The 20,683-nt window shown below is 35.3% G+C and overlaps 1 protein-coding gene across 4 annotated transcripts in view; it reads left to right on the plus strand.

The window, feature by feature from the left end:
* Myo9a (myosin IXA) overlaps window positions 1-20,683 on the plus strand; it is a 227,184-nt gene that overhangs the window by 107,487 nt on the left and 99,014 nt on the right. For all 4 annotated transcript variants that reach the window (XM_023712466.1, XM_023712464.1, XM_023712465.1 and 1 more), the window contains 3 exons: window positions 6,118-6,193; window positions 9,739-9,882; window positions 11,284-11,323. In XM_023712466.1, the coding sequence (XP_023568234.1) occupies window positions 6,118-6,193; window positions 9,739-9,882; window positions 11,284-11,323 (260 nt within the window). The remainder of the gene's footprint in view (window positions 1-6,117; window positions 6,194-9,738; window positions 9,883-11,283; window positions 11,324-20,683) is intronic.

The following is a 20,683-nucleotide window of genomic DNA, read 5'->3' on the forward strand; positions in this document are numbered from 1 at the left end:
GTGTATTATTTGTTGAAACTGTACTTCCGATTTGATTTGAAACTGTCTCATTGCTATATGTTTATCAATAAAAGTGTAGAAAAAAAAAAAAAAAAAAAAAAAAAGAAATGTTCTGTGTCTCCTGGTGGAGGTTATCTGGTGAACGTGTTTTCAGAATTTGGTCTAACTCTACACTGAAGATGAGTGCTTTACTTCTTAAATTTTTTTACCCCAATAAAAATATTTGATTACATGCCTTAAAACCTACAGTAAGTCACGGACACATATCTAAAGATTGTTTTTCATGAAATTGAGACTATGCAAAGTAAAAAATGGTAGCTGATGAGAATTTCTGTTTGAAAGTAGTAGACAAATAAGGAGATTCTGGCATATATTTTGCTAAAAAATGCAGGGAAGGCAAGAAACTTTAGTTTTCTATAACTAGTAGGTTATAACTATCGAGTTTAGGAAATATATATGTACTTTAAAACAAACAGAATAATAAAATAGTTTTCTTTTAGTAAAATGAGAAACTTTTATCAAAAGAAAACAAAAAAGAAATTAATTATAAGAGTGAAATAAATAGAAAACATAAAATGCCAGAAATAAATTCATATAACTTAAACTTACCAATTAAACCTTCAAAATGAATTTTCTGAGAGTTTAGATAGTATCTACAAGATTCTTAAAATTGATGAAAAGGATAAACCAGATTTTACCAAGAAAATATGAATGACGATAAAGCCATATAGAAACCCGAAAAGATCTTGACTGAAGTAATAAAATGAATTAGTTGAGAAAGGGAAGCTGAACCCACTAGAAATGTTTTCTATTGTAATACTAATGTGTATAACTAGGTAGCAATTACTAAATAAAACTGAAGGTCTGATTTACTTGGTTAATGGGTAGAAAATAGAATAAAAGTAAATACTGGGTAGAAGTAATATCACTACTGGGAAAAAAGGTGCCTAGAATTAAAGCATTTGACGATTTCTAAACTCAGGAAAATAAAGTAATTTATAATTTATGAATGCTTTAAAAATCTAAATGAACAGAAAGTGCTTATATCTTAAAGAAAAGATCAGAAGTTAAAGAAAATAATTTACTAAGAAATCCATGTAAAAGCATATAATTTAAATGCAAAGCATATGATAAAATGGCAGGAAATTCTAGATGTACCAGTCATCCCAGTAAATTAAACTGGACTAAACAGAACAGTAACAGTATGAAACTAAAATGTGAACAGAATTTAGCTGTAAGATGTTTAGAAGAGAGAAATTTAAGACAAACACAAGGAGATTAAAAATGAACATATTGGGAAAATTTGTATCAGAACTTTTGCTTTCTTGTATTTACTTTTTCTCATCTCCTTTACATAACTGTTTTCAAGATTTGTTACTATAAATTAGGTTAGCCATTTTTAGAAATTCTACACAAAGGGGATTATATAGTATGTGTTCTTTTGTGTTTTGGTTATTATATATAACACAAAGATTTTTCCATAGTAATGTGTGTTCCATGTATCAATTGTATTTCACTTCATATGCAGCTTATACATTTGTGTTTAATCATTCTTTCCTGGGGAATTTAAGGCTTTTGTACTGTTAGAACTGTTTTGAGGAACTTAATTATATACGTTTTTACTCAAGTAATTTTGTGAATGTGTATTTTCATTCTTTGGGCTATACTTTTTGATTTTGATTTTTTATTTTCTGGTGGTACCAGGGATTGAACTCAGGACCTTGTGCTTGCCAGGTAAGCACAAGCTATCTCCACTGAGCTATCTCCCCAGTCCTGGACTATATTTCCGATGGAGTTATTTTTTTCAGAAAGTGCATGTGTATAACTTAATTGAGGAATAATCAGCCTTTTAACACCTTTATGTTTCCTTTTTGTGGCTCTTATTTTACTTTTTTTTTTTGTCATGGCCTCATGTAATGCACCTTTGTTTTCTTTGGCTACTTTGAAATTTTCCTTTAATTTTTACTTCAGCAATTTGGCTCAGATATCTAGATGACTTATAATTGTTTTGTTTAAATTTTGATATCTACCTACTTTGTTGTTTGTTTTTAAAGTAAGGAAAATTTTGGCCAATTTTTCCAAAACTTTTTGTTATGTTTTCTCCTTTAACTTCTTTTTCTATTTTTTATTTATTTATTTATTTTGGTGGTACTGGGGATTAAACTATGGACCTTGTGCTTGCCAGGCAAGCACTAATTCTACTGAGCCATCTCCTCAGAAATTTTATTTTATTTCTTATTTTTTATTTTTTATTTCTCCTGTGACTTCTATGTATTAGATTATATGGTATTTCATAGGTTACTCAGACTCTTATTTTTCTTCTGCTTTGTCCTCTGTCTTCTTTACATAGGATAACTTTTACTTTGCTGATTTTATTGTACTGTTTCCACTTTTAATTTTTAATTTTTTGGTAATATTTGGTAGAGGGTCTCACTATGCAGCTCCTTTTAGCCTCTGCTGTGCTAGGATTATAGGTGTGTGCCACCATATCCGGTCTCAGTGGCTGGATCAGTGGCATATGGTGCCAGGTATGGAACTCTGGTTCCTGTGCCTTCCTAAGCAGGAGCTTAGTCCGTTGAGCTGTCTCTCTGGCCCCATTGTGCTGTTTCCAATCTCCACTTAATTAACTTTGCTGAATGGAGTTTTTTCATTTCAGAAATTTTTATTTCCAGAATGTTCATTTGATTCCTTTGTATAGTTTCCTTTGCTCTTCTTAGATTTCTTCCCTTTTAACTTATTAAGGCTGTTTTCTTCTTGAAATCCAGGAATATAATTCTGTTAACTATTTTATTTTTTTTTTTTTGCTAATCCTAGCCATGGGAAGGTTTTGTAGTCTGGTAGTTTTGAAGATGAGGAGGAGGGATTCAACATGGCTTCATTTTTTTGCTTGTTGTATCTTTTTTCTCATAAGGCTTTATGTTTTAATCTGAGTTACCAATCTCCAGTTTTTAGTATACCTTATTCTCCCATGTTTAGAGTATTCAGTCTATTCTTATCTTTTTTTTTTTTTTTTTTTTGGCGGAACTGGGGATTGAACTCAGGCCCTTGCACTTGCCAGGGAAGCACTTATTCCATTGAGCCATCTCCCCGGCCTAGAGTATTCAGTGATCGATCTAAAAGTCAGTACAAGGGCCGGGGAGGCGGCTCAGTGGAATAAGTGCTTCCCGGCAAGTGCAAGGGTCTGAGTTCAGTCCCCGGTTCCGCAAAATAAAATAAAATAAAATAAAAGTCAGTACAGAAGGATATAAGAAACTCAAAGATAATTTTTTTTAAAAGCCACTGTGTTTGTGGAGAAGATTCTCCAAGAAAGGGGAAAATCCTTGTGAGAACTTTGTGAAGAGAAAAGTTTAAGAACATGAATCTAGGCTCAGGTTGTAGCACAGTGGTAGAGTGCTTGCTTTATACCAGTGAAGCAGTAGCACAGATCTGTACTCTAAGATATCAGAATGGTAATAGAAATAGTTTTTTAAGTTAATTAAATAAATACATAAAACACCTGTATGAGTTACAAAAATAGAGGAAAAACCATTGAAAATTGAATAATGTTCAGGAAAATCATAAGATTTGTTTCAGTATATAGAGGAAAATAATGAAGATGAAAGGTAGGAAATTATAATCTGGGATGGGGATAATAAAGTAGGAAAAGTAGAGCAAAAATATGTGTTCAAAAAAAATTCTTCCCCATGTACTGTTGGTGTCAAAGGTATATTATATTCATAGTACTTGTTTTTGTACATCTGTTTTCACTTCTTTTGGGACTGTATACCTGGCATTGGAATAGCTGGATCATAGAGTAACTCAGTCTTAACTTTTGATGAACTGTTAGAATGTTCTCCAAGATGAATACATAATTTCATATTCATTCTGTAAAGAGTCTAGTTTTTCCAAATCATTGAAAATTTTGGGCCAGGGAGATGGCTCAGTGGAATAAGCACTTCCCTGGCAAGCGCAAGGGCCTGAGTTCAATCCTCGGTTCCGCAAAAAAAAAAAAAAAGAGATTAAAAAATAAATAAATAAATAAATAAAAGAAAATTTTGCTATCTTTGATTTGTAGTTTTCTGATGACTAGTGATATTGAGAATCTTTTCATAATACTTAATAATTTTACCTTTTCTTTAGAAAATATTTAAATCCTTTGTTCACTCTTATATTAGCTTTTCATTTTTTAATTTAGCTGTAAGAGTTCCTTTTATATTCTTTTTTTTTTTTTTTCCAGAACTGGGGATTGAACTCAAGACACTTGCACTTGCCAGGCAAGCGCTTATTTTACTGAGCCATCTCCCCAGCCCCCCTTTTATATTCTTAATACAAATTCCTTATCAGATAGATAATGTACAAGTAATTTACACTATTTTGTGAGTTGGATTTTCACTTTCTTGATATGGTAGTATTCTTTAAAGCAGAGAAATATCTAATTTGATACTTTTTTGGTCTTTTTTTTGGAGGGTGGGGGAGGAGTTCTTGTGTTTTTTGTGCCATATGTGTTATGATTGCCTAATTCAGTATCTTAAGATTCACTTTCTTCTAAAATGTATTAGTGGTTACATTTAGTTTTTTTGTTCAAACTTACACTTTTTGCTTGTGGAAATACAGCTGTCACACAGTCAGCTATTGAAAAGATTATTCTTTCTCCACTGATTATCATATAGCTCTTGTTAAAAATCAGTTCATCTTAAGTGTAAGGGCTTATTTCTGGACTAACAGTTCATTCATCATGACAGTTACTACATCTTTGTAGTAAATTTAAAATTGGGACGTGTGAGTTGTCCAAGTTTGCTTTTAAGTTTTGTTTTGTTTCATTTATTTTGGGTCCTTTGCTTTTGTGTATCAATGTTAGGATTAACTCGTTCATTTCTGTAAGAATAGGTAACTGAAGTTTTAATAACTATTAGATTGATCTGTAAATCAATTTAGGAAGCACTGTAATCTTTTCTGTATTTTCCAGTTCATGAGTATAGCTATTCCATTTATTTATATCTTTGGTTTTTTAAAATGATGTTTTATAGTTTTCAGTGTAGCCCTCTTGTGCTGTTTTGTTAAATGTATTATATTATTTTAATGCTATTAATGGAATTGTTTTCTTGTTTTCAGGACATTTATTATTATTTATTTACTTATTTATTTATTTTTGTGGTATCAGGGGTTGAACTCAAGACCCTGCGCTTGCCAGGCAAGCACTAATTCTACAGGACGTTTATTATTGTGTAGAAATACAATTGATTGTTATATTAATTTTGTTTTTGTAATTATGCTGAATTTATTAGGACTAATAAATTTTCATGGATTCCTTAGGATTTTTTACGTATAAGATAATATCGTATCAAGTAAAGATAACTTTCACTTCTTATATATATTACATTATTGCTTATGCATACATTTGTATTATTAAAATCAATAGCATCTTGCTGAATTTATTAAAAACTGTATTTAAAAATATTGATAATCACTTCTAAAGGAAACAGTCGTCTAATTTTTCGTCCCTTAATAGATCAGCTGATATCTAAAATTGGTTGTCCATGTCAGCAATGTATTTGTTGCTGAAAAATGATGCAAAGGGATTATATTTACTCATCCATCCATCCATCCATCCATCCATCCATTCATTGTACTCGTGATTGAGCCTAGAGCTTTCACGCTGCACTACATCCCAAGCTCTTTTTAGTTTTTGTTTTGAAACAAGTTCTCTTTACTGTAGTTGCCCGGGCAGTGCTCAAATTTACAGGCCTCCTGTCCTAGATTTTCAGAGTGTTGGAACTGCAGATGTGCTACCATATCAGGCTAGAAATTTTTTGACTATCAAAATAAGATGTAAGCTTGTCTATTTCTGTATCAATTCCTCCTCCTGCCCAATTCCCTTTGTATTCTGATTATTAATGTTGAAAGAAGTTGTTAAAAAGAGTTCATTATTAAATTTTCTAATTGGGATAGTTGTTGCTAAGTTAAATGTGTAAATGATAACAGTAGTTACAGGATTTGGTTTATACTATTATCTCAATATTTTTGACATATTTATTAAATACTTAACATTGAACTACACTAGTTTTTGTCTTTAGAAGATGGTTTCATGTTTAGTTTTCTTGGCATTGATTTGAAATGTTCTGCCCTTTCCTTTGCTAGGTATAACTCGGAAAAATCCCCGAACACCTCTTTCTGATCTCCAGGGCATGAATACTCTAAATGAAAAAAATCAGCAGTAAGTTTGATTTATGTTTTCAAGGAGGTATAGTGCAAAGAACTATTATCTTAAGTATTTTTATGTCTTTAAAACTATGAAAAAGTCAGGTTTGGTTAGGTTTTTTTATCCTTAAATCCTTAATGAATGATGTGGTAAGTTAATAGGTTAGAGTTAACAGAAGTTGCCTATGATTACTTCTGGTATAATGGTGCTACAATTTTAAGGAGGTTATCTAGAGTTACCTTTTACCATTTTAAGTGAAGATTATTTCTTAGTACAATCTAAAATTGACACATAGTTTGGCTTGTCAGTGCATAACTTTAACCTCCAGTACTCGGGAGACTGAAGTAGGAGGGTCACAAGTTCAAACCCAGACTTAGGTGGCTTAGTGTGACCCTGTCTCAGAAATTTTAAAAGGGGGTCTTTTGGATTTTCTCTGTAGAATTTTCCTTATAAATGGGCATTATCAGAATCATAATAGCTCAATTTTTTTTATCATTTTGTTTGATAATAGGCTAACAAAGTAAAGTATAAGGGCTATTTTCACATCCTGAAGTTCTCAACTGCATTTTATAGGGATATAGATGATAATTTTTTATGAAAATGTACAGAAAATCTGTTACAGTAGCTTTCTCATTTATATATAAGTGATCATGAAAGAAGTACCCCATAAGCACCTGTTTAGGCAAGCACAGGGATTGGGGTTTAATACCCAGTACCACATGCCACACTGTCCCTGTCCCCAGATGCACTGAACCATCCACTAAGACCAGGTGTGGTGGTGCATTCCTATAATTGCAATGCCAAGGAAGCTGAAAACAGGAGGATCACTAGGAGTCCGAGCTACAGAGTAAGACCATGTGCCAAATACATTATTAAAAAAAAAAGAAGTACCCTATGAAGAATTTTTTTTTCAAATAGTTAATGCCTTTTATTCTCATAAAAATAGAAAAAGTTTTGTTTATAAAACAATAGTCTTTTAGCCAATTGGCAGGATTAATGACATCAGAAATTCTATAAAATTAATGTTCCTTAAGCTAAAAATAAAATTTTAGTAACTAAGAGTGATATTCTTACTCAGTTGTGATCTAAGTCTAAAATTTCATGTAATCTATATAAAAACAAGAGCATGTAACTATTCTTCCAGTGAGAGATAAAGCTAAGTAATTATAAACTGGAGACAAATGACTTTGTATCAAAATATGATTTAAGAGAAAGCATAAGAGCTATCCACTGGGCATGATGGCGCCCACCTATAATCCCAGTGCTTTGGAGGGTGAGGCAGGTGGGTTGCAGCAAATTTAAGACCAGTGTAAACTCCATAGCAAAACCTTATCTCAAAAACAAAACAAAACACAAAAAGCACTATGCATATCATTAAGCAGAAATGGTAGATCATTGCATTCTCTGAACAGTCCCTTAATGTCTTAACTGAAACATCTACATCAGTAGCTGAAAATGCTTGTATTCTCATGTGCAAACAGCTGATATGAAGGGATAAATGTGGTAGAATGTGTGAAGAAAATAAACTATCGGTTACGGGAGAAAATAACTTTATTTAAATATATAATTTTGTGTGTGTGTGTGTGTGTGTACTGGGGTCAAATTCAGGATCTTGTACTTGCCAACAGATGCTTATGCCACTAAGCTGTATCCCCAGCTTACTTTTCTCTTTTTGAGACCAGGTCTCGTTACACAGTTCAGGCTGGCCTTAAACTCACTTTGTAGCCCAGGCTGTAGCCCAGAGTGGTCTCAAACTTACAGTAATCCTCCTGCTTCTGCCTCCCAAGTGCTAGAATTTCAGATCTGCGCCACCACACCTGGTTGGTTTTTTTCTTTTCTTTTTTTTTGAGACAGTCTTGTTCTATAAATCAGGGCATCCTTGAACTCACTTTGTAGCCTGGTCTGATCTCAAACTTGTATCAATCCTCCTGTCTCAGCCTCCCCAGTGCTGGGATTACAGGCATGTGCCATCACTCTTGGCAGGAGAAAATGCCTTTTAAGCTAGTAGTGTTTATCATCAGAATTTATCAGCAGCAGCACACAGTAAGTTGTGTGTATTGTAAGAATACATGGTGAGCTTTATAATTAAGTGGTGTCTGTCATAATGTCATGCTAATCTTGAGGAATTGAGAAACACAAGTATTATTCATTAAAACTCTTGGGTTGTGTTAGCATTCTTTAGGAGTTAGTACATATTGATATCCACATATTAGTGGACAGAAAAAAGTCTGTTCTTTTAAGAATAAGCTACTACATGTTTCAGATTCTGATTTCTAGCATTGATGTCTATAAAAACACATGACTGAAGAGAAATCATTGATGCTGTGCATATATACAGTGATGCAGAAGTCGTAGACTGGTGGTCCATTTCAGTGCAGCTCTTGTGGGTCTGGACAAGCTGTTGTGTACCACCTGAGATATCATGTTATAAAGCACAACAGCGAGAACAGAATTAAATCCTTTCTTTGAAGTTTTGAAATGAAGTGATTGCTACAGTTGTTTCAGAAATGATATGTGGTTTATAAAAATGAGTGGATTTTAAAGTTATCTTTTAGGACCAGTGTGACTTGATATCACATAATAGAGATGAGAGTGATTCCTCATGTGTTATAGTTAGGAAACTCAGCAGGGAATGGTAACCTGTTTTCACTATTGCTCTTGACTTCCGTAATATTACTACTCTCACTTATATATACTGGCACCCAATTCCAGAACTTTCTCTTTATCTGTTACCTGGATAAAAAAGGAAAAGTCAAAGCCTGAAAACTAGTATGCTTTCTTTATGACACAGATAATGTTGCTTTTGTTTCTAGTATTAGCTTTTCACCTCTGGGACAAAATGCCTGACATACACAGCTTAATTTTGACTCATATTTGCAGAGGTTTTAGTCTAATGTGGGCTGGTTCCAAGGTAAAAACATCTGTGAAGGAAAGGTGTAGCAAAGAACTCTTCATTCCATGGCAGCCAAGAAGCAGAACGGGGTTAGGGGATGGGGGAGAGGAGAGAGGGAGAAAGCTAGAGTAAGGCCAGGGACTAGATACTGTCTCCAAGGCTACATCCCAATGACGCATTTAGATATACCCAGCAGTATCTTTTTCTTGTCTCCTTAGTGTCTTTCAAGCCAGTCAAGTTAGCATACAAGATTAACCATCTTATAGTAACATTTGGAAGTTCTTAAGTCTAGGAAAAAGATAGTGTGCTATAACAAATTATATTATGCAGTATGTATGTCATGTATGTCAGTATATAATATAATGATTATTGAATGATCACAGCATAAAGATGTCAGTTATACGATGAGCTCATCTACATGTATATTGTATGGGTGTCATAGAATCCCCAGACCTTTTTTTGTTTTCAGAAAAATATTGAGGTCAATTGATAATTTCTTAATTTTTTTTTAAATTTCTTAAAATTATTTTCTGTTGGTTTCTGTTGGTTTAGAAATTTTTCTAAATCTTAACTTCAGTATTTTCTGTTTAATTTTACTTATTGAAATAGTACAAAGTGGTATTACAGCTGTCAGGGTTTGTTCTTTTTTTGTTTTTTTTTTTTACAGTGATACATTTGATATATCTTGGAATGTTAGACCTGGGATTCGTCAAAGCAGGCTACCAGCTAATACCTCCTTGCTTGATAAAGATGGGATATTTGCGAATTCAGCTGGCAGCCGACTTCTGGAAAGAGCCCATGGAATTCTCACGTCAGTATTGATCAGTAATGTGCATTTCTTTTTCATGAGTTTTTGAAAATTCCTGGCTAAAAAAATGATGATGAATTATTTTTTTGGATATAATTTTCATTGAAACAAGCCTCAAAAGTACTTGGTCAGTATTTAGAGTTATGAATTTAAAGCACTGGTGCTTTTGCTGTTTTAGTTTTCCTTATTGTTGGGAGAATTATGGTTGAATATATTCATTGTAAAAATGATTATTTATTGCTCTTTGACATGTTCTACTTCTAAAGAAGTAAATGTTTGCTGTTATTTAGAATTCATTGTCAGTACTAGAGTTACTGTCCTTTAATTCTGACAGTGCTAACAGTTGGCATTGAGATGCCCTGTAAGTGGTGAATGGGACCATATACCATGGTATAGTGCATTCATCCAAGCCTGCTGTTTCTCAGTACAGCATCAGCATTTTTCAAACATATTCCAACCATGTTTGTTTGTTTATTTATTATTTTATTGATTTTTTTGAGAAACAAATAGCAATGAGGCAGTTTCAAAACCGATTAGTAGGACAGTTTCAATAATGAATACATTCCATATTGTTGTCTTTGTAGTGGCTATTCATAGTACAAGATGCAGACATGATATCCAAACCTGTTTGTTGACTGGTAGCTGGAGCTGTATCTGAATTAGATTCCTTAACTCCTGAGTTATTGCTTGTTAGGATTGATAAGTTTAATTTATGTAGGCCTTGCTCTACTCCAGAAATGTATACTGACTCATTTAATTCTCACAGCAGTTCTGACTGTAGGTGGTATTATTGTACTCATTTTATAATGAAGCCAAGGCTTCAAGATGTTAGACTTTAGTAAGTAGTACATTCTAGCATAGGTCTTTGTAAATTAGCACATATTTGTCTCATTGAGCTTCTATTTATTTTTTCTGAAGCTATAAGAAACTGAATATAAAATACTAATACAACATTGAGCTGTGAGTAAAAAGAAAAAAGCATTTTTAACTTCCAAAAAATGAAAAATTACATTTTGCCAAAAAAGTAAATCTTTGGAGATAATGTGGAATTTAGGCATCCCTAAATGACAAAAGTGAATCTTTGTAGGTATAAGAAAAGAGATCCCTACTAACATAAAAAAAAAAAAGGAAAAGGAAAGAAAAACTGTACCTTGGAATATATATTATTACGTTACTCATCATGAGGCTTGAATCTGCTTATTTCCATGTTAGCTGGTGTCAGTTTCCCTCTGTTCTTTCCCTTGCTTACCCATTCTTCCCAGGGGTACCTCCTTGATTAAGTCAAGTAAGATTTTCATATAGAGGACCTACACTCTTAGTAATCAGTTCATTGTTTTAAGTATAGACTTTGAAGTCATTTAATCTGTATGATAGTTCTGTCTAACAAGTGATTTATCCCTTTAGGAGAAATAAAAACTTGAAATCCAGGCTTGCACTCCCAAAGGTAAGTATTACAAAAGCTTTATTTTTCCTATTGTGCCTTATTACATAATTATCTTTTTTTATTCTTGCAAACAATCCTTATAAATTGATGACAAGGTATTTTGTACCTTATTTCTGTCCATGACAGGGATTGTGTGCACTTAGCAGAATGCATTTTAGAAAATACTCTAGCTGGACTGGGGATATGGCTCGGCACTCTAAGCACCTGTCTGGCAAGTTCAAGGACCTGGGTTCGATCCCCAGTACTGCATGCCATGCCAGCCCTGGAACTGCGGGCAAACTGTGCTGGCCACTGAAATGAGGCGTGGTGGCACATGCCTGTAATCCCAGTGCTGTGGAGGCTCAGGGAGGAGGATCACTATGAGTCTGAGCTGTCTAGTTAGACCTTGTACCAAATAAATAAAAGATTAAAAAAGAAAAAACTGTAGCTATTATGAAATGACCAAGTCTAATGGTTTAGGTAAATTATTTGTTACAAAAATCCTTTCTACTTATTTAAAAAATTTCATGGATTTAAATTAATTTTTCATTTAGTAAAGTTCTTTCTTTTTTTTTTTTTGAGTCAGGTTAAGAACAAATTCTATGAGACTGGGTGTGGTGGCGTGCACCTGTGTAATCCCAGCTCTTGGGAGGCTGTAAACAGGTGGATCACTACGAGTCCAATCTGGTAGTGAGACCCTGAACATTCCGTAAAACCTTCCCTAAAAATACAAAACAAAGAGAACAAATTCTGAATTAAAGCTTATAGTTAATGTTAATTTAATCTTCATATTTATGAGAGGAATTAGGTCTTTTCTGTGTCAAGCTTTACCTAGTCTGTGTGGGCATGTGGACTCTGATGTGACCTGCTTAGCTTCACTGTAGTAGTAGAAACATGGCTATAGGTAATAGCTGAGCAAGTGCTTCTGCAATCCAGTAGAACTTTATTGCCCTAGAACTTGATTTATGGATACCGAAATGTGAATTTCATAGTTTTTTTTACTTGTTCTGAAATATTATTCATTTGATTTTTAAATCTAATAAACCATATAAAAGCAGTGGGTCAGATTTGAGACATGGGCTGTAACTTTTCTATATACAGAGGTGGCATTTCAGATCTTATTTACTGAATTCGTACCTTAGTATTCCCTTCTCTTTTCTCAAAGAATCTTGTAACTCATAACTTCCTGAATAAAGTTAATTTTAGAATTTTAAAAGAACTGATTGTCGTTTATTCCCTTTTGTTTCAGGGAACAAGCAAATGAATCTGTTGTTATTCCTTCTCCTTAAGTCAGGTTCTTTTCATGCAAATAAATGTGTTGAGGCTGAAAACAGGAGAATCACTGAGTCCAGTCTGTGTAGTGAAACCCTGTAGATCCTGTACTAAATACATTTTTTTTTTTCTAAATACATCTTTTAAAAAAGGTGGTGGTGGGGGAAAATTCTGTAATATGGGTTAATATGCTTAGGGTAATAAGCCAGAGATAGACATATAGTGCAAGATATCTTTAGGTCTCATTAATGTGTGGAATCTAAAAAGGCATATCTAATGGAACTAGAAAGCAGATTGGGAGTTACCACAGGCTTGGGAAGTGGAAAGGGTGGGGAGAAGAGTGGAGTTTCATTGAGACAGGAGGAATATATTCTAACAATTTATTGCAGTCTGATAACTGTATTATGCTTTTCAAAATTGCTTATGAAGTAAATTGTACAGCCAGGAGATAGGTCAGCAGACTAAGCACCTGCATAGGCAAGTGCAGGGACCAGGGTTTGATCCCCATCCCCACCCCCAGGATGTGCTGAGCTGGCCACGGAGACGGGGCATGGTGGCGCGTGCCTGGAAACTCAGCGTTGGGTCTGAGCTGTGTAGTGAGACCCTGTATGAAATACATATAAATTAAATAGTAAGCACTCTTCCCCCCCAAAGAAGTGATAAGTATGAGGTAATAGTAGGTTATTTAGCTCTGTACATGATTTTTATAACTATATAAAAATCATGGACTGTATAACTATATGCTATTATCAGTTAAAAATGAAATACTTTTTATTATAGTCAGTGACATAAAGTACATTAGAGACTGCTAGGAAGCTGCATACAAGATTTGGGGAATTGGGAGGAATTACAAAAGGACACAGAGGACAAATAAGACATTAGAGCCAATGGATTTATTCATTATCTTGGTTGTTGTATAGCTTTTGTTTTTGTCTATAGTCACTGTCTTCCTGTCCTTCTCTCTTCCTCCCTCCAGCATTGAACCTAGGCATACTTTACCACTGTTATATCCCCAACCCTTTCATTTTTATATAGGGTCTTAGTAAGTAAATCACCCAAGCTGGCCTTAAGTATAAGGTCTTTTTGCTTCAACCCCCTGACCCTGCTCTTAGTCTGATTTCTGTTATATAGAAATCTTCCCTTTTTTTTAAAATGTATTTAGTACAGTGTCTACAGTGTCTCACTACACAAATCAGACTTGTAGTGATCCTCCTGTTTTCAGCCTCCTAAGCACTGGGATTACAGTTGTGCATCACCACACCCAGTCTCCATCACTCTCTCAGCATGCCCCTGGGGCAGGCCCAGCAGGGCAGGCCAGGGATCAGACCCCGGTCCCTAGGTCTGCCTAAGTAGATGCTTTAATCTGCTGAGCTGTCTGGCTGGCCCTATAGTAGAATTCTTGAGACTGGAATCTGTATTTATAAAGGAAAGAAATATACATAGTCCATGATTGTAGAAACTAGCACTGTGAGAACCTCATGCTGTATCAGGATCAAAAGGGCAGATGAGTACCTGAGAGATGAACCTGGAGTGGCCTGATTGTATTACAGCCTCCTCTTACGGCAAATAACCCAGTCCTAGAAGAATGACGTGTCTCACTCCTGAAGAAAAATGTTAATCCCTTATTGTATGTATTTTAAATTCCTTGAGAGAGAACATTAAATGGTCTTCACCTTCTGAGTGTGCTATTGCCTAACTTTGTTTTTTATTTATGTATTTAGTATAGGGTCTTGTTATGTAGCTTGGACTGGTAGCAATCCTCCTGTTTCAGCTTCCCCAGCGCTGGGATTACAGGCCTGTGCTACTATGCCAGGTTTCGGTGGCCATCTTGTCAGGCCCAGGGCGGGGCCAGCATAGCAAGTAGTGCCAGGATCAAACCTGGGCCCTTGTGATTGCCAGGCAGGTACTTAGACTGCTGAGCTATCTCCCCAGCCCCTAATTTGTTTTCTAAAGTGCATATTAGCAATACAGAATGGTGAAGTTTTCTAGGAGGAATTTGATGCTTGTATTTAACATATTTTGATTATTTAAAAATCTTTCTTACTCTTACTCTCATCTCTCTCTCCCCTTCTCCTCAGTCCCCTTCCCTTAGAGACCCTAACCTCCAGCAGTGTCACATTTCAGAGCTTCCATTGTACACATTAAATATATGTGCAGTTTGTTTTTTGTTGGTAAAGCTGTTGGGAAAAAGTCCATTGGAGGAAAAAGATGAGAGTCAAAGTTTTTGTGTCTTTTACCTCATTGAAGTATATACCTTTTGAACATATAACTATTGTCTGTAATTTATTTATTTATTTATTTATCTATTTATCTATTTATCTATTTATTTATGGCGGAAGTGGGGTCTGAACTCAGATCCCTGCGTTTGCCAGTCAAGCGCTTAGCCTACTGAGCCATCTCCCTGGCCCCTGTCTGTAATTAATTTAGAGTTTTTATTTAAAATATCTACTACTAAAAATAAAATACTACTTGCACAGTGTAAGAAAAGCCGTGTTCTTATCTTGAGGCTTCTGTGAGTACATGGAAATCAGACATTCTTAGCTCACAAATTTTGTCTCAGACTGAGTTCTTTTTAAAAACAAAACAAAACAAGGCAAGACATGGTGGCACATGCCTGTAATCCCAGTACTGGGGAGGCTGAGGCAAGAGGATTGCCGTGAGTTTGAGGCCAGCCTGATTTACTTGAAGAAACCCTGTCTCAAAAAGACCCCCCAAAAAGCATGAGTTAGGTTGACCTAGGTGCTGGAAAGGGGTCATACAAGGAAATGATGCATAGGTTGGGGTTGCAGAGTGAGATAGAATTCTATAGGATGCTTGTCATTACAGCTTTTCCATACAAAGCCTTGAAATAACCCTCCTGCACTTAGTTTATGCATTTGTATCTGAGATGACATACAAATGTTCCCTTTGGATCACAGCCTGGCTTTTGAAGAGAAGTGCTCACTTGAAACGAGGAGACTTAGGAGCAGGGGAGTTGGCTCAGTAGAATAGGCACTTGCCTGGCAAGCTCAAGGCCTAAGTTCAATCCCCAGTCCCCAGTTCCACCAAAAAAAAAAAAAAAAAAAAAAGGAAGAAACTTAAAATGAGATTTTTTTTGTGGGTTGAAGTTGATCTTTGCACCTGACCATAGCTTTGAAATGATAGTATTTTGTTTTTACATTTACAATTTATTTCCTCTCATAACTTTCAGCTGTACCTTCTGTTAAACTTCATTTTTCTGATGTGACCTATTTTTTAAATTATATTCTTTATTGACTGTTGCTTTTGCCTTTTTGTTCATTTCTTTTTTTCTGCTCTGCTCATCTTTCAAAGTTCATGGCCAAAATGATCTTAATGTGTGACTAATAAATTTTACAGTCACTCAGACTTAACGCCTAAGAAATAATTTTATTTCCCTTTTAACCCTACTTGACAGTATAAACATAGCTTAATTAGTTGAGGCTGCTGTGATAAAATAGACTTTATTAAATTATCATTCACAGTTCTGGGGGCTGAGAAGTCCAAGATCAACATGCCTGCAGATTTGATGTCAGATGGTGGCCCATTCCACATAGCCATCTCTGTGGCTCCTTCTCTGTGTTCAGTGGTGGAAGGGGCAAATAAGCTCCATGGGCCTCTTTGATATTGATAACCCCATATGAGGGCCAACACTTCATGAGCCCAGCCTCTTTCAGAAGTCTTACCTCTTAATTCTATCCTGTTGGCTTTATCTGTACAGCACCTTTCCCAAAAGGAGTAAATACTGAAAAAAGAATGAAGTAAACTTTGAGCTGAATGATGATGGAACTAAAGTAGATGGAATAAAGTAGATAATCAACAAAAGCTCTAAAAACAGAATTAACTTTATATCCTTTCCTTTGAGGTCTGTGGCCTTTTCACCTTTACCCTATTTTATCTTTTTCATAAATCTTAATATCCCTTGAGTTTTATTTCTTTAATGTCCTAGAAATCTGTACTCGCATAAAACATAGGTTGCTCTGTAGTAATCACTTTGTGAATATTTGTTCATTCATCGGGTTATGGTAAGTTTTTTGAGCACAAGTCTGGTCTCCATTTTCTGAGGAAGAAATTATTTAATGAGTTGGTAACCATTAATTCATTTAAACTAATGTTTATTAAGTACTATATAGTAGACACTTTTATAAATTGAGAATATGAGGATAAACAAGATAAGCTCTTACTCCCTCAGCATATACTCTAGAGATGAAAAGGACAGTGCATAAGTAAATAAAAGGTAATTTAGATAATTTAAGTTTTTTTTAAAAATGTGTTTAGTACATTAAAAATTCTACAGGGTCTTACTACACAGAAAAGACTTGTAATGATTCTCCTGTTTTCAGCTTCCCAAGTGCTAGGATTACAGTGTGTACCACCATGCCCAGTCTCAGTCACCCTTTCAGCATACCTCAGGGGCAGGGCCAGCACAACATGCTGGGGATCAAACCTGGTCTGTGGGCTCTGCTTAAGTAGGAACTTTAATCCGCTGAGCTATCTGATTGGCCTAAGTGATATATTTTTGCAGTGTGGATAATGAAATGATACGCGATTGACAGATGTAGGCGATTGCTTTGGTATTTAAGCAGAAACTTTTGAGAAACTTACCTTTAAGATACTAGTTGGAAACCAGAAAGAACTGAGCTTTTGTGGAAGGTCTGGCTATAGAATACTCTGCTGTGTCAAAATATTGGAAAGACTCTGAGGCAGAAATCAAAATACATTTTTATAAAGTTTAAAAAACTCTTAAACCTTAACAATGATGCTTTTATATTTATTTTTCCGTAATTATATGATGCTTTATTTTATACCATGGTAGACATTTAGTAATTACATGTGCCATAGCTTTATTTTTCCCCCATAGTATATCATCTTTCTTTTTTTTTCTTTGCTCTCTTTCTCCTTCCCACCCTCCCTTCATTTGTCTGGCTGTTTTCTCTCTCCCCTCCCAATATTCTGCATGTATACTATTTTACTTGACTTATTCTGTCAGAAATATTAAGAAATATTTTGATTTCAGTAAATGTAGATTTACAACATTTTTGTGAGTGCTATAGTATTCAGTTGTGTGAATGAAATTACTTTAAAGAATTCCATATAATTATGTATCTGTTAATAATTTTCACTTTATTTTCAAGCATATTGCCATAAATAACATGGAGATCTTGGTCGGTAGTCTTTTTACAAGAAATATCTGGAAGTAAAATGGCTTGCCAGGAAGATTTTACTAATTAATATTAACAGGACAGTGAATATAAGCCCATTTTACCATATTGTCATGAGTATTATTTGGAAGTCCTTATTTTGTGCGCTAGTCTGTTATGTTCAAAATCTCTTTAAAGAAAACATACAGGATCTGTGTGTGTGTGTGTGTGTGTGTGTGTGTGTGTGTAGTTAATTGGTAGGATGCTTTTCAAATACACAAAAGGCTGTTAAATAGATCCCAAGCATCCCATAAAATCCTCCCTCCCAAAATGTATGTTTCACTGGATGCAAATGACATTGAGTAGTTGGCATTATGTTACTTGCTGTTTTTACTTTGAGAACAGCTGACTCAGGGCTTCTCGTTTTTTATTGTGTTTTAAGACTTAAGTCCTTTTTATATCCATGTAATAAACCTTTGTCATTTGTTAGAAATGATATTTTCTTTATTTATTGCAATAGTGGAAATGAAACCCAGGTTCTCACATGTGAGAAACAAGTTCTACTCACTATTTTCCATTAAGCTATATCCTCAGTCTTTTGGTTTTTTCTTACTTTCATTTTTGAGACCTGGTCTCACTAAGTTGCCCAGGCTGACCTAGAAGTTATATTCTTTCTGCCTCAGTCACCAGGATAGCTAGGATTATAGGCATACAACACTATCCTCAGAGGAAATGATGTTTTCTTTTAAGGTATCTTTCTTTTCATGATCACTAGCCAAATCCTGTATTCCAGATCTGATATTCTATTCTAGCCTTCACGTAATCTGTTGCATACCTTCAGTGGAATTTTTAATCTCCTGGACTTCATGCTTTCCATTGTTTTCCTGGACTCTTTCTTTTTCTTTTTTTAAATATCTGTGTGTTTTAATGTTGTTCATTTTGATCGTCATTTCTTTTCGCACCTTAGAGATTACTTGTTCTATAGTTTTTTACATTTTTTTTTTTTTCCACTCCTGTTGCTGTCTTTTGAGAAAGTTCTAGTGGTTGGCTTCTGGCTTCCTCTATCTCACTGTGCTCTGGACTTGTCCTAGGTGGGCTGGGGGATGTGGGGTTGCATTTTGCTTCCATGTCTTGTCATTTCCTGTTTTCTGTTGTTTATATAGTATTGTTTTCTTTTTTTTTAAAAATATTTATTTATTTTTATTTATTACATTTATTTATTGTGTGTGTGTATGGCCAGCTCAGCCCACCAGGGGGCGGGGCTGGCTGGCATGTGGTGCTGGGGATCGAACCGCGGTCCCTGTGCTTTGCCAAGCTTGTTTCAAGTAGGTGCTTTAGACCACTGAGCCATCTCTCCAGCCCCTATAGTTTTGTTTTCTATGTGAATTCTTACGGGTTTTTTATGGAAGATAGCTTTATTCATAGTATCAAGACTTCCCTAAGCAATGGCTGTTCCACTGTTATGTGTTCTAGATGTCTGTGGTTCTTGGTCTTTGTGTCTATCCAAAGAACCCACCTTTTGAGGTGTTGAGGATAAAAGTTGTTACCTATTTGACTCAGCACCCAGTCCTTTGGTACTGGAGTATGGTGATGTTAATTATCCCATACAATCATATGGGAGAGAAAAACTGTAGCAGGTATGGTGTCCTGGCTAAAGTAGTGCAATTAACAGTAACAATAGTCTTGAGTACAGCCTGGCTACTGACAAACTGTGGTAACTTTTGGCCTAATACTTTTAACCATAGGAGCAAATTCTACAGTTGTGTAACAGAATCCAACATATACCAGGAATCTGTATGCAGTGATTCTCTCTTTAGTGGAGTGACTTTACCATGTTAGGTGATTAAGCTTGGGGCCATACGTTGGTCACCCACATTTTGGGAAACTGGAGGACAAAACAGGGAAAGAATGGAAGAAGAAGTAGAAGAGTATTGAAGTGAACTGGGCAGAGAAGAGGCAGTATTTATTCAAATGAAATATCGGCCCAGGGAGATAGCTCAGTAGAATAAGTGCTTGCCTGGCAAGTGCAGGGTCCTAAGTTCAATCCCTGGTACCACAAAACAAACCAACAAACAAATGAAGGTATCATAAAATCAAGTTAGTTGGCAAAAGAGAATTAGACAAGTAGATGAAAGCATAAAGAAAGATGATAAATCTAAGTCGTTAAAGAAAAAAGAGTAAAAACAGAAAACAGAAATAACCCTAAGGTATAAATTAAGATCAAATTAAACTAAATTTTAAAAGAAAGATCTCATGTGGACGGAAAAAGGAAAACTAATTAAACAGAAAAATAAATGGAGCAAAATTCCTCTGGTGCTTGCAGTTTTGTGGTAGGTCCAAATCTGATCTCAGAAATGTATTGTTTACTCCAGGCAGTTTTGTAGTAGGATTTGGCTGGGCATAGGGCTGGTTTTGGCTTCTGGATGTGAGGGCTAGGATTGGCGATCTGTTGCTGGAGTTCTCTGCAGACCTTTGAGCTCTCCATATATGTCAAAGAATGGCAGTCTCCCCTGGCCCCTTCCATTCCACTTGTCCATGTTCACAATGTTGGGTCAACACTGTTCACCCAACTGCGGGTATATGTGTCCCTACCCAGGTCTTGGGGGACCCTGCTTGGAGCTGTCTGGCTGTGTCATCCTGCTGCCACTGCCCTGCTGTTGCTGCCACTGTGGATGCTTTGCTGGGTTGCTGGAATCCTTGCCTGGGATGGTCTGGTCGAAATGATGTTTTGTAGATTACATTTCTGGGCAGGGAAGATAGCTCAGTAAAATAAACACTTGCCTGGCAAGCGCAGGGGCCTGAGTTCAATTCCCCAGTACCACGCCCCCCCCCCAAAAAAAAATTATATTTCCATATGAGATTGTCCTTTCTATTTATAAACTCACGATCATTAGTATAGTATGGTTATAAAAATACAATTTGCTAAAAAGTGCTGTCCCACTTCATTTTATTTATTGATTGATGATTGTCT

This window comes from Octodon degus, unplaced genomic scaffold, assembly GCF_000260255.1.
Source record: "Octodon degus isolate 3935 unplaced genomic scaffold, OctDeg1.0 scaffold00026, whole genome shotgun sequence".
Taxonomy (NCBI): Eukaryota; Metazoa; Chordata; class Mammalia; order Rodentia; family Octodontidae; genus Octodon; species Octodon degus.